Source organism: Watersipora subatra, chromosome 6 (assembly GCF_963576615.1).
Source record: "Watersipora subatra chromosome 6, tzWatSuba1.1, whole genome shotgun sequence".
In the NCBI taxonomy this organism is placed as follows: Eukaryota; Metazoa; Bryozoa; class Gymnolaemata; order Cheilostomatida; family Watersiporidae; genus Watersipora; species Watersipora subatra.
In genome coordinates this window covers 12,162,234-12,175,847 of record NC_088713.1, presented here as the reverse complement: position 1 = coordinate 12,175,847, position 13,614 = coordinate 12,162,234, and the positions used below count along the sequence as shown (strand labels likewise).

The 13,614-nt window shown below is 38.3% G+C and overlaps 1 protein-coding gene across 7 annotated transcripts in view; it reads left to right on the top strand.

The window, feature by feature from the left end:
• Positions 1–13,614, top strand: part of LOC137398916 (ras GTPase-activating protein nGAP-like) — a 140,689-nt gene that overhangs the window by 115,030 nt on the left and 12,045 nt on the right. For all 7 annotated transcript variants that reach the window (XM_068085078.1, XM_068085083.1, XM_068085081.1 and 4 more), the window contains 3 exons: positions 10,580–10,921; positions 12,457–12,592; positions 13,228–13,390. In XM_068085078.1, the coding sequence (XP_067941179.1) occupies positions 10,580–10,921; positions 12,457–12,592; positions 13,228–13,390 (641 nt within the window). The remainder of the gene's footprint in view (positions 1–10,579; positions 10,922–12,456; positions 12,593–13,227; positions 13,391–13,614) is intronic.

Here is a 13,614-nt window from a genome sequence, read left to right as displayed (position 1 = left end):
GCCAAAAGTTCACTACAAACTGATATCATACAATGCCATCAGATTCTAGCATTTATATATTAGTTGTTTCTGTAGATCATCTATAGAAAATACATTGTACTCTTGTGGTGGCTGTTCATTACAAGAAACATTTAATGTAAACTGTATTATGTAAATTTAAACGAATTTATTGTGTAAACAGCACGTTTTGTGTAGCTCGAACTATGTCAGCTTCTTACCTTTGGCGGTTTTGAAGATGTCTGGCAACTGTAAATTAACCGATAGCAGAGAGTGACAGTTTTTAGTAATTAGCTATTTTTTATTTTTGTGCCCCTGTTGGATTTATGAATTTTGCAGGTCTAATTATGAATTTGTAAAGGAAGTGAATACGTCAGATGACAGTTTGTAGTAGCAGTATAGGCTTTGTCTACTAGCGTGGCTGTAATAACGAGTTATAAATGTAAATTCACCATGATGCAATTGTCTCATACAAATAAATTAATTTCAAATATGAAGGATTAGGTTGTAAAATGCCTGCGAATACCTGAGATGGAGATTCTTCATTTGTGAAGATGCATTATCATTATATTTTGTATGTAAACAAATCACACCTACTTGTGTAATTCAAGTCCAAATGTAATGTAAATCTCAGAACTTATCTAGTTGCACTCGGTGACTCCGCACTATTGTAGGGTTATAGCTTTGATAAGAGGGGGGGGGTGAAGCGGCCGAGTTTAAATGTAATGTATATGGCTACGAATGTGTGCTCCAGTTATTATATTACGCCTTGTTGATGTATTTGTATTTTAAAGAGAAGATAACTTCAGGACTAGGTGACCTCCGCTATAAATCATTACCTAATCACTGTGTTTATTCAGTTGGGATGGCCATCCATCGTTGGATTCGTCCTCTATCGTCTACGTGCGCACAACTCCAAGCTGTTTATATTGGGCTTGTATGCATGACATATGGTAGCTGTAGATGAAAGTGCTGCAGGCTATAGCCAGTATGCTTTATTTATTATATTAAGCTCACCAACAAAGAATAGGAACTTATACGAGCTGTAACATCATAATATCAAAAATTCACTATCGCTAACATGCGCCTGCTGAATGTCTTCAAAACTGACAATATCGATGGGCGGGGGAGCTGGCACCCGTTCTTAAGATGCTAGCATTATTTAAGCTAAGCAAATGTCTGTCTGGTCACAGCTGCTCTTCAGTCGGATGATAACGGCTGTGTAAATATATATTTGTGTGTGTTTACGCTTTCATCCAATTATCCCTTTCATCTGCCGTTGGATTGATTCTCAGTCGGCCTTCCGTCTATTTATTCTATTAATTAATAACAAGCAGTGGTATTGGTGGGCCGCACACTCAGCCCTGGTAACACCTCATTTTACCTGCGCAAAAGTTCTAGAGTGGGAATATTAACTATTGCGAGACTCCAATACCTATGCCTGGAGAAGTCAGTGTTAATGTCTTTAAAGATTATATCACAGGCATGATGGGTGGTCTAGTCTGTTTTCTACAACCAATGCTTTCGATGGGTGGAGTTCAAGTCCAAATTTTTCAACTTGTTCAACTTTTCATATATTCATAATAATTTATGACTATGCATTAACTGTAGTGATTGGCTGAATCTACTCCCCAGAAATTACTTTATTGTCTAGTAGTTAGTCAATTTAGGTGCATTGATTAGAAGTTAGCAACTTGGCCATTTTTAATTAATTTTCCATCTGGCTAGCTCAGTCTCTCATTATGTTTCCATAATGAAATGATGGATCACTTGATCCGATCCGCAAGATGAAAACTGGCAAAAATCTGCAAGGGCGAACTGGAGTTTTGTTACTGGCAAACATTTGACTCGTGTTTCATGCTTGCGAATGGTGGAGATGGGTTTTCTGAATGAAGAGCCAGAAAATGCAGTGTGGTCGGTCCATTCTCTTTTAAACATTTTTTACTCATCAGTTGCTCCTGTTCAATTTGATGATGTCGGAGTGTGCCGTTATTACCGCTGACATAGAAATCATTATCTCTTTTAACAAAGCGCCCACGTTAAGTCGCGTGTGAATGTCTATTGAAACCCTTATCACATGGTAACTCAACATGCGCACAACTCCTCATCAGTACCTTCCGGTTCTTGGAGACACGGCGTTTGTCACCTGCCTATATCTGTAACCCTTGTGAAATAATCTTAATCAGTTTTCATCGTATAAGAAGCGATTGCGCAATCAGGAGGGCACCGAGTAGCACCGTGCTATGTTGTCATCAAAAGCTGAACAACCAACATCGCTATCCATTCCATTTGCTTACATTTATGGAGCTATTAGCATTGCGATATATGATTGGTCGATTCCGTGTTGCGCTCCCTCAATAACACCCGTCAAAAATGGACATAGTATGTCGCATTTTACTTATCTTGTGTTGGCAACTGGGATAAAGCCATTTTACAACTGTTTTCCGTTTTATATCAGACGTTGTCGGGGAGGAAGAACATGTAACTTCGGTACAGCGTTGTGATGTAAACTCACCTGTCAATGATCAATGTCTGTTTGTGCATTTATTCTGGAGCAAGTGGATAGGGTTGGAGTTATCTCATCTGCTCACTATAAGTGGATAGGGTTGGAGATATCTCAGCTGTGGAACGCTGGCTAATTGCCATGTCGTTCGCCAACAAGATATTACTTGCAGCTTTTTACATTGATTTTTACCGTTTATCATTTTACAAAGTGATTCATCAGAGATATTCCAGTTCTAGCAATGTTGTTAAAATATCACTGAGGATACTGTAGTTTCACTCAATGTTAGTGAGTTTTAGCTTATTCACGTCCTTCATGTCCGTCTCTGTTTACTTCCTAAAGCCTGGTTCCCATATACTCCGCGAAACACCGGCAACAGCACCGCAGGCTATTGTGGCGAAATGGGAACTTACTCGCTGAGTACCAAAAGTTTAGCGCTGTTCAAATTTCGCGGAGAGCCGTATGCAAAACCTTCTCAAAATGCACTGTACAGACGAAGGTCGGCATTTTCGAAACGGCATGGTGAGCGAACATTTTTATGCGATTATTAGCGATGCAGCTTTGTGTGAACAGAAGCCGCCAAGCCTAGCATTGCAAGTGTTTGGCTTCGCAAGATTACCGTCAGGGTCTCGCAATCAATATGAGAACCAGGCTTAAATGCTCCCATTGAGCGAGAAGATTGAGTCGGAGACCTTAGGTCAACGGCACTTGATAATTCTGTAACACTAAACCCCTTTGCCCCCATTCAAGGTTGATTCACTCTCTCATAAATCTCAAGGTGTCAAACTCTTGCTTGACTGTCACGCCTTGCCGAGGGGTCACATAACAACTCTTTCTGCCTCCATGAGCCTCGAGCTAGAGTTATTCATCAATCAACCCGAGTGGTTAGAAGCTGAAATTATTCAATAGTCCGAGTGTAACCGAATCCTTGAGGCAGGGGAATGGTCATAAGCCCGTATTGGCTGCTGTGACGATCAATATTAGTGGTTGGAAGGCTGCATAAAATTAATTACAAGCTGGCCATTGATTGCAAAAGGAATCTGAATAGGTCGGTAGTATTTATGATTGATGAGTCGGGCTGGAAAAGGAGAAGCATAGGCAAGGCGAGAGAAAGAGGTCGTGGTTATTAGTTCATTATTTCTCCAAGATAAATATCAGCTACCAGAAACCTCAGCTACTGAAGAGTTTGTGTAAGCCTATTGAGTTGTAAGATCGACAGCATACGTTATCGGCGGCGGATTCGGTTGTAGAGGAATTGGTTATTGGAACAGGCTGGTAACTGGCTAAAGACGCATCGGATGAAGAAAAGCAGCTTTCTGCACTAATGCCTCGCGAATACTCAAAGCTCCATTGAATTCATTGATCCCCACATAAATCGATTGAATAGACATCTCTAACACAAACTCATTCCATTGTCTGCCTTGTTATTTATACACAAGCCACTCGCTCACTAAATTACGAGTAAGTTATCCCAGATGCATTGTTGGGACAGACGTAATTAGGATGTATTTGCTACACTAGCAGCTGCGGCGCGCGCTCGCTCACTTCATTCTTTCCATTTGATGGTCATCTGCCGGAAGGTCTGCTGCCTCAGTGGTTAATCGTCTGAGTCAGCATCTATGGTTGGAGAAACCATCAGCTGACCTTTTGCTGCGTTACAAGAAAGCGACTTTTGATTGATCTTTTGGTCTAAGGAGATCTGGTTCATTGTCTCATTCAGTCGGCAAGAAGATGGGCTCATTCAACGAGCTGATGGGCCTCGAAGATTTGGATTATTGGATATCGTAGTAAGTATAGTTGCTATATTTTCTAGCATAGGCATTAGTTGCCTGGTTTTGGCTCTGTAATACTCCTGGTGGGCGTCGGGTAAAGATGTCGATGGGGGTTTGAGGATTTACTCAATGCTGTTTTCATGATCATTTCGCGCAAAGTTGTATGTTGCATCTCGTTTATAAGTTGGAAGTGATATCTTGCAACCCGCAAAATAAGATAGTCGCTGCTGGACACGTTTCGAACCACTTACAGATGCAACATTTAGAAAATAGCTTGATTCCTTAGATTATGCACTCCTTTACCCAAATATTGTATAACCAGTAGAACACTGAATACTGAAATGTTTTCAGCTTTGGTTATGCAAACATTTCGGATGTATGAATAAGAAGTACCATTGTCATTAGGGTCATAAGCTCCTTTCTGGCGTCAAACTAGCATTTTTATTCCTGCATTCCAATTCAACAATGGTGCATTAGCTACATGATTTAGATCACGAATGTGTGTCATTGCAAGTCAACATGTGGCTGAAACATACCACATATTGTAGGCCATGTGACTGAAACATACCACATATCGTAGGCTAGCAGTTTGATCAGTCTGCATCATCATTGAAAATCAATTTAGAAGCCTCCAATTACTAAAGTTTGTACAATTTCATGCACACTCTTGCGATGACAAATCAACCCTCAAGGTTCTTCTACGCATTCTGGTATATAGCTTAGCACCATTTGTCATTGAACCACATTTAGGATGCAGGACTGCTGAGAGGCTAGTTTGATTAGAGTCTTGGATAACAGCCAAATAAAATAGCTCCAACACATCAGTGTTCATGGATTGTTTCCATTACAATTTGTTCACTGCATATGTACATTTAGTTTGGCTTATAACTCGTGATCAGCGTAGAGAACAAGGAGAGCTGGTCTGTTCATTCATTCCAATGCTGGTTAGGAACGCATCAAGCTGCTCAAATGCATTTACAAATTTACGCGGGCTGTGCATAGCTCTGCTAAGTGTAACATGAGATAACATCTCATACGCCTGTGTACACACACTCATCAGTACCTCCCCGCTGCTAGTCGGTTTGTTCTTTTTTCTCTGTCACACTACCATCCCGACAGGCAGTTGAAGGCATTTCATATTCGAAGGTTACAAGTTGCTTTCATCGAGTGAAAGGTTCTATGGAGTCTGGGCATACACGCTAGCTGGAACTAGTAGTGATATTTGCTGGTTCTCTCTGTGTGTGGTATTGATGTTTCATCAACTTACTCAGCGGGGCACCTGTTGGCATTCCTCAGCGAGACGCTCGTTTTGGTTGATTAGTTGTTTGTGACAAGGAGTACTTGCTAGAGAGTGGTGCTGGTATTCAAAAATAGGACTCACGAATAACATTTTCTTAGCAATCACCAAAGAGATTGCTATGGGTTTCTCAGTGACTGTTTGATACTGTGGAAGGATACTTGGATTCTTTTATGCTCAAGGATACACCATCAAACTTATAATTTGCAATTTCTGGACGCGTTTTGGTCAACTAGGCACCAAAATGGCCACAAACCCTGTACTTTGTTTGTCTCTGATGCGTCGAGACGAAACAGACTATCGCCACTATCGCCGGCAGACCAGGTATGAGGATGTAATGGTGCTCTGCTTAAATGCTGTGTATGTGGCAAAATCTGGGAGAACCTGTTGACTCGTGTCAATAAAGATAGCCAAGTGTCAGTCAGTCTTATAGATGTTTATGAAAATAGCGCTTTCTTTGTCTAGGGGTTGTGCTTACGTTGGCTTATTGACATTTTCTGCTCTTCTAGTTTGACGTGTGAAACAATCAGAATTCCTAGTCATTGTTAGTACGGATGCTGCCACATGATATTAAGTTAGTAGGTTCTACTAGGCTGGATCCTAGTTTTTTTCACATTTTAGAGGTCATACTTTCTAGGAGGTGTGATAAGTAATTTGCTTAACTATTAGCTTGTCGTCGATCTGTATACCAAGAACTTAAAATGCTTAAAAATCTCATATGAAGGCTGGCTATCCACAAACCATGAGGCCGTCATCAGTTTTTAACATAGTGGCTTCGATATTTGGCCATATCTTTTTCCTTCTTTTGTATGTTCTCGTTACGCGGGGTAACTCACAAGTTTGTCATTCGTAAAATGGAAATGGCAAAAACCACAAGTCAAGCATGTTTCATTACTTGGAAATTTTTCCCTGTTTAATGCTTGCGGAAGATGGAAACGGACTTGCGACTGGTGCGCACGACAGTATGGCGCAAGCTATTCCATTTTAAAAATTTTCTATACTTCAAGCATTCATATTTCGATTTGAGCAGTTTCTAGTATGCCTCTATGAAAAGTCCTTACATTTTTTATTAAAGCGTTAGTCCACAACATGTGAGCATCCATCGAAAAACCTTTTGCATGGTAACTCAATGTAAGCACGATTTCAAATCAGCATTCAACTGCACAATGGAAGCAGTGATAGTCTCTTATACCTTAGCGATAGTTGGTAGATGCACAGTTGTTGGATCAGAGATATCGTGGCTTCCATTATTTACAGTTGAGATAACGGTAATAGAACTGCTTTATGGCTGACAGCGGTTAGTCCTGCGTCACGGCCAGATGATGTCTAGTGGCTTATTATGTTCCAATGAACTAATGGGTTATAAGTAGTGTTGAGGCATTTGATCCGTGTGCAGCACTATTTAACTATTTCAAGTCTTCTAGCTAGAGTCTGCCGATATGAGAGAACCGAATGACTTAGTTTTTCTGTATGAAATCTGCTAACATTTTAAAACTTCAAGTTTAATATTTTCATACTAACAAACTTTATAAGTTTACCTGAATTTCGCGGTTTTGGCTATATTTGCTTTGTGTGTTACCTCATCTGATATCAGCTGAGTACTTTGCGTAATATTTTGAATCGTCCAAAAAATTTTTAAACACTGGTAGTCACTCTTCAATGGAAGCGTTATGTAACATTCTGTGGAGTATCCTAAAAGAAATGTATTCTAAAGAGAAATGTTTCTTATTCTAGTGTTTGATATTACATGATATCTATGGTACAGTATTGGATACGCTGTGGAAGCAGGATCAATATGTGGTAAAATAAAAAACTGAATAATTATTATTTTTATAATCCATGAATAAAAATGTTTAAGAATTCATTTTTCCGAAAATTGTAGAAAAATTAGTCAAGCAATTTATTAGACTAGAAACATTAAATTGGATTTGTTACCATCAGGTGGGGTTATTATCATCTCAGAGGGTCAGTCTGAACGTTCTGTATGGTACGATTCTTTAATTTTGTTTGATTTTACTCATTTTTGAGATTTAAAATGTTATTTTTAACAATATTTTAAACATAATACCATATTGTAGTTTATACTGTAGTAGAAGTTATTGGTAAACTGATTGAAAAGGTAAATTTAAAAAGTTAACAATTTATCCGGACTAATCAACCCATCCACGACGGCCCTTATCGATATGTAACTTGTCATCCGTTAACTGTTTCAGTTCTCAGTCTGTAAAATCACGTCTTCAGCTAGGATCAAGGTGGATGTTGTACAATAACTGGATATGATATAAATTATACTACAAAAATACTTGTGATGGAATTTTATTTTTAGAAAGTTGATTATAAAACAAAAAATATATAGGCCTAATCTCTATGTATTAAAACTATCAACTATCTATCAAACTACTATACGCTTCGAAGTTTAGTTCATACTCTCAAATTTTGCAAATTGCATTCTTTTTGCAGCTCAACGAGTGCTAGATGCCATATTTTGGTATTGTTATTGCTCAAAATGCAACATAATTTAGATGTATTTTTCATTTCTAAATTTCTCAAAGGTTGGTTGCTAAATAGAACTAACTTGCTGTTTTATCATCTTGTACCCGGGTCATAAATTGAAACAATTCTAGTTCCGACGGTATGGTTGACCGTTCATCACGGTCAAACCAGCCACGTAATATCGGTTATGTATTTGTTGTTAATCATTACTATGGCCTATGGCCACTGCTCTATGCCATCTATTTGGTTAGTAGTCCCAAGACACATCTGAGGGTATGATTAAATGGATGTTCAATCAAGGCCTTGCGCATGCAATGTGTTCACTTTCCTTTGAGTCAGTTGTTATGTTCTCTTATTCAGGTCCCTAATTGTCACTGCTCATGAATCAGATATCATCTGCGTCTTTAATTCTTCTTCCGTTCGCATTTCAGCGTTGCTAACCTATTATTTGACTCTAAGAAAGTTGAAATTTATAATGCGATGTGTGTCTCATCTAGATCGTCTGAATAGCTAATATGCTATGTGTCTATGACGGGCATGATTCGCAACCTTGAGTCAATCCGCAAGTTAACTTCATCATGAAAACAAAATGTTAGCGATTCCATCATGCTTGCGACTCATGAAAACAGCGCTTGCGAATGATGCGCATTAAAATACTGCGCCAGCGAGTCAATTTTAAACATTTTCAATATTTCCGTCATCCTTTCTCGATCTAATTTTATGTATTCGCATTGCTAACTGCGTTGCTAGTTATAAACTTATAGCGTACAATTTCTTACCTTTTTTCAACAAGGGGTCGGAGTCAATCCGCGTCATGCGAATGTCCATAGAAACACATAATTCACACAGTAGCGCACAACTCCAAATTCACATGATGCGAGTCATGGAAACACAGTGTATAATGCGCTAGTCATGCTTTCTACCAAATTCTTCCTAGTAATTCCTCACTGATGCTGATCATGTGATGTCTAATTCGGGATCTGATCAGCACTTGGCCTGCTCAGTGGCGGATCAGATTGGTAGAGCCGCTGGGCATGTTGCGTGGCGAGATAGTTTTTCAGTAGTTTTCCTGGAGCAAGCTGCCATCTGGTTTGCTCCAGTGCTGACAAACCAAACGCAGGCTGATGCATGGCAATAAAGTAAAGTAGTGCACGAAATCATTCTTTTAGTTTCAAATGTACTAGAAATGACAGGGCAACGATGCCCACTACCGTCCACTATTGTCGTAAATAACTATAAAACACTGAATTTTGATATCAAAGATGGTAGCAAATACGTTGTCGTTTCCTTATTGGGTAACAATACAGATTATCTGATATTGATGCCTTCCATTTGCATTAAGAGAATCTCTCTATCCTTCTCATGGCTCTTTGCAAATAAACTGTAACTCGGTCGTTGTACAATTTTCTCTTCTAGGCGTGTCTCTCAATGTTGCTTGTTGAATAATATACATATGTATATGAGCCATCCGAAATTGCTCGATGGAATGTTCATAACGGTCAATGTAACATCCAACATACCTCTATAGAGCTTTCAATGTACCTCTATACACGGTCTGAAGTAGCTGTGTGAGCCATGAAATACATGTATATATAGATCTATAGAAGGTTTGGTATGATTTCTTACTACACAAAATATGCTGCTCTCGATCATCTGCTATACCTCTATGCAGTGCTCTATAAAATATCCCATAAGCCTCTGTATAGAACATATATTAGGCCTAATACTCTGTGAAATGATTAGCATAACTCTATGATTTAGCAAATATTTGTTTCTAGAGTGTAATATATATTGCTCTTTGTAACATTCAGTATTTCTCTTTGTCTTCATAGTACAATCTCTCTAGCTATTCTAAGTTTGTTTTGTTTAAAATAGATTAAATTTGTAGTAAACATTCTAAGAGGCATTAAAAGTAGCACTTTTAGACATTGAATATTAGCTCTTCAGTACATGGCTCATATTTCTATGGATAAGTTATTGTCAGGACTTTGTGGGGTTTGATGTCTCTCTCAGGGAATTACTGTGATATCAGCGATGTGACTGATGAATAACATCTACTAGTAGCGCAGTGGCGACGGTTTAGTTGATTCTGAAACGATGATAGTCGAAATTAATAGATTTAATCACGAAACCGTTTCACTTTAGTGTTTTCGCATTTAAGGCTATAATTATCTATTTTCCACATTTTCTCATATATGTCATGTGAGGTTGACCAACTTGAGGTCTGTATGGAAAACAAGCCAGTGTTTTTATATGATAACGTGTAGGTAACATACAGATAACATACAGATAACATGCGGATAACATGTGCAGAATTATCTGGTTTTATCCTTATAGCCAGATTGTACTTTTTTCACTGTTAGAAAGCACTGCATCGCTTCATTTGATTGGGTGAAGTTGCATTTTTTACACAAACAGCCTAACTACCCTAAGTTTTGACGAAATTTACGTTTTAAGCAAGATATATAAATTGTTTAATTTGTTCTGTTAATTTATAACCTTACATTGTTGTTGTAGCCTCAGGAAGACTGTGAACCCGGGAGAGGAACAGATGCGTAGGTCTGACGTATCTCTAAAAATATGGGTTCAAGAAGCGAAGAATTGCGCTAACAAAAAGAGATACTTTTGCGAAATATCTCTCGACAAGGCTGTCTATGCTCGGACATCGACCAAACCGAAAGCGGACATGCTCTTTTGGGGAGAAGAGTTTGACTTTGGCAACTTGCCAAGCATTAAGTCTATAACAATCTCGTTACATAGAGAGGCGGATAAAAAGAAAAAAAGAGAGAAGAACACCCAACTAGGTTATGTTACGGTACCCATCACTGACCTACAGAACAGACAGATATATGAAAAATGGTAGGTTAAATTACGTTAGTAATTCTTTCGCTTCACATATATAGTCGTTATCGGTAGCTAAAGGGACTATTGGTAGCTAAAGCCTGGTTCCCATATGCGCCCATAAGCACCGGCGACAGTACCGCAGGCTGTTAGCTGTGAAATGGGAACCTACCTACACGCCGAGCGTCAACGCAAGAGTTTAGCGCTGTTCAAATTTTATGGAGAGCCGCCGGCAAAACCTTCCCAAAATGCACTGTACAGGTATTATTGAAATGGCATGGCGAGTGTACATTTTTATGCGAATATTAGCGATGCAGCTTTATGTGAACTGAAGCCTCCGAGCGTCGCAATTGTTTTGCTACATAAGATTACCGCCGGTGTCTTGCAATTGATATGGGAACCAGGCTTAAAGTGCATTGCATCCGCTATAGTGGTATCAAAAAGAAATGGACCGCAATGATAAAATGTTATCATTGCTACTGTTCAGCAGTCGAGGTGATAAGATCTCTCATTAAACTCTTGTTGTTGAGTAGAACCCATACAAAGTACATCAAAAGAAAGCCTAAAATAAGTAAAACTAAAAAGATTAGTCTTAGCTTGAAACAACAAGCTGGATGAGTTTTGGAGATTCTCAAAATTAATGGTTATTTTTAACATATTCACTCATTTTGGTTAAAGTTAAACAAATTAAGTTAAACTTAATTTGCATTCAAACTTAAAGCAGTGATATTACTCAGATCACAGTTGTTGTGTGAAACAATCCTCATGTCATTTATATGTTTTGCTGAATAGAAAACTTAGTCTTTGAAGTTGCTAGAAATTAAATTTATTGATTTTCAGCTTTTGTGCTAGCAAGCAGCAAGTCTACATTTTAGGTAGTAAACTACTTCAAATGTTCTTTTAATAACATATCTGAATAGAGGAGGCTCAGAGCTTCATGCTGGTATATAATAAGCGCAACTTCAAAGAATTGGTCAGCAACTATGACACCGTATTTATTGAAATTGGTCCAAATTCTAGGGTGGTCCATCGATTTTTCACACCACTGTATAGTAGGTATTAGTACTAAAGGGGCTATTGATAGCTCATTAAGTGCGTTGCATCCGCTATTTGAGAGTTGTCATTCCAAATTTTGCATGTAGCATTATTGTTCAAACTGACCAGTGATTTCATAGTTTTTAGTTAGCACAAACTGTAGACAATTAGATGCAATTGTTGTTGTTCACATACAGTAGTAGTCGATATAGTGTTTGAGAGCTGTTACTCGCTTCTTCAGTCACAAGCATAGCTAGTAATGTTTGATCACATAGCTGCCATCGAAGCGTAAGCCTCTGGTGATATATTTTAGGAGTTACCCACTCTTAGTTTGAATCATTGGTAGCAGCAACCTAAATATACTCTGCTAAGAAATGTAAGGACTTGACAAGAAGAGTGTTTGGTTTGTGTCATTTGCGAGTTAATGCTAGTAAACTAGCACAGTTATTGTCTCCCCGAGTTGTTTACAAGATGCACTTGTCTCTTGTTGTCAACAACAACTTGTCACTTTTTGCCAGGCACTCGCTCAGTCCAGTCAGTCTAGTCAGCAAATCGAGCAGGGATAGTAAAACAGATCTTACGCAAATCAGAATAAAGATGCGATACCAAACAGTTGATATACTTCCTCTCTCCAGCTACAACTCGCTAGTCAAGGTACATAAGCTACTAGGTTTTTAGATATGTGTTGGAAGGGGAAGACGATGCTAGTAATTGATTTTATTTATATGCTTTTCTGAATCCCTGATGGCTCTTATGATTCACTCCTCAGATAATTCCTTGTCAGCTGTTAGCTTTCACTTTCTAGTAGCCTACTTCCTTGTTCTTCACTATCTTGCAATTGTCATTTGTTACATTGTAGTTTGTTTTGAGTTTCTGTTGAGAAATCAGTTATTGCACTGTTTTCAGAATGAATATCAGATGAAAACTACAATTTTTTTAACCTACATAGAACTTTTTCAACTAATTTTTTTGAACTATTGAACATTTTTCAACTTTTTTAACTATTGTACATTTTTCGTAAGCATTATAATATGTTTAATCAACTGGCAGAAGAGACTGCAAGGTTTTGTGACAGCGGAAGTATCGGCAAAGTAGAGTTAGATTATCTGTTTTTACCTTCCATTAAGGCTGACTGTTACAATTTAGACACAAGGTAGGATAACTCTGCGGGTCAACTTTTCAAAACTAAATTTATTTTGATTATAACTAGCCCTCGAATCATTCAGTAACTCTATGCATTCATTGTTTACATTGTAGAAAAACTTCATTTAGCATGTTTTCTTATGTAGTATCTAAAAGCCAATTACCAAAGTCTGGTAGAGAGGCTGGAGCCGATTCTGTCTGTAAGAACCAAAGACGACGTTGCCTCAAACCTCGTACACGTTCTACAGCGTGAACAACTCTCTAGGAGGTTTCTCTGTGATATTGTCATTTCAGAAGTGCCAAAACATGGTAAGTTTTAGTTTGTGACAAGTGTCAGCAAGTGAAAGGTTTGTGTTATAGTTCACTTGCCTGATAAAATATTAGAATTAGTTGTTTAGTTACAGTTTTGTTAGTAATTAATCTAGTGATTATATACTAACATTTTTTTTAATTTGTTTTGTACATTAAAAAAACAGCTCCTTGTTTTTAGTTAATCAGTGCATTAACTAAGGCGCATGTTAGAGGAGGGTTCA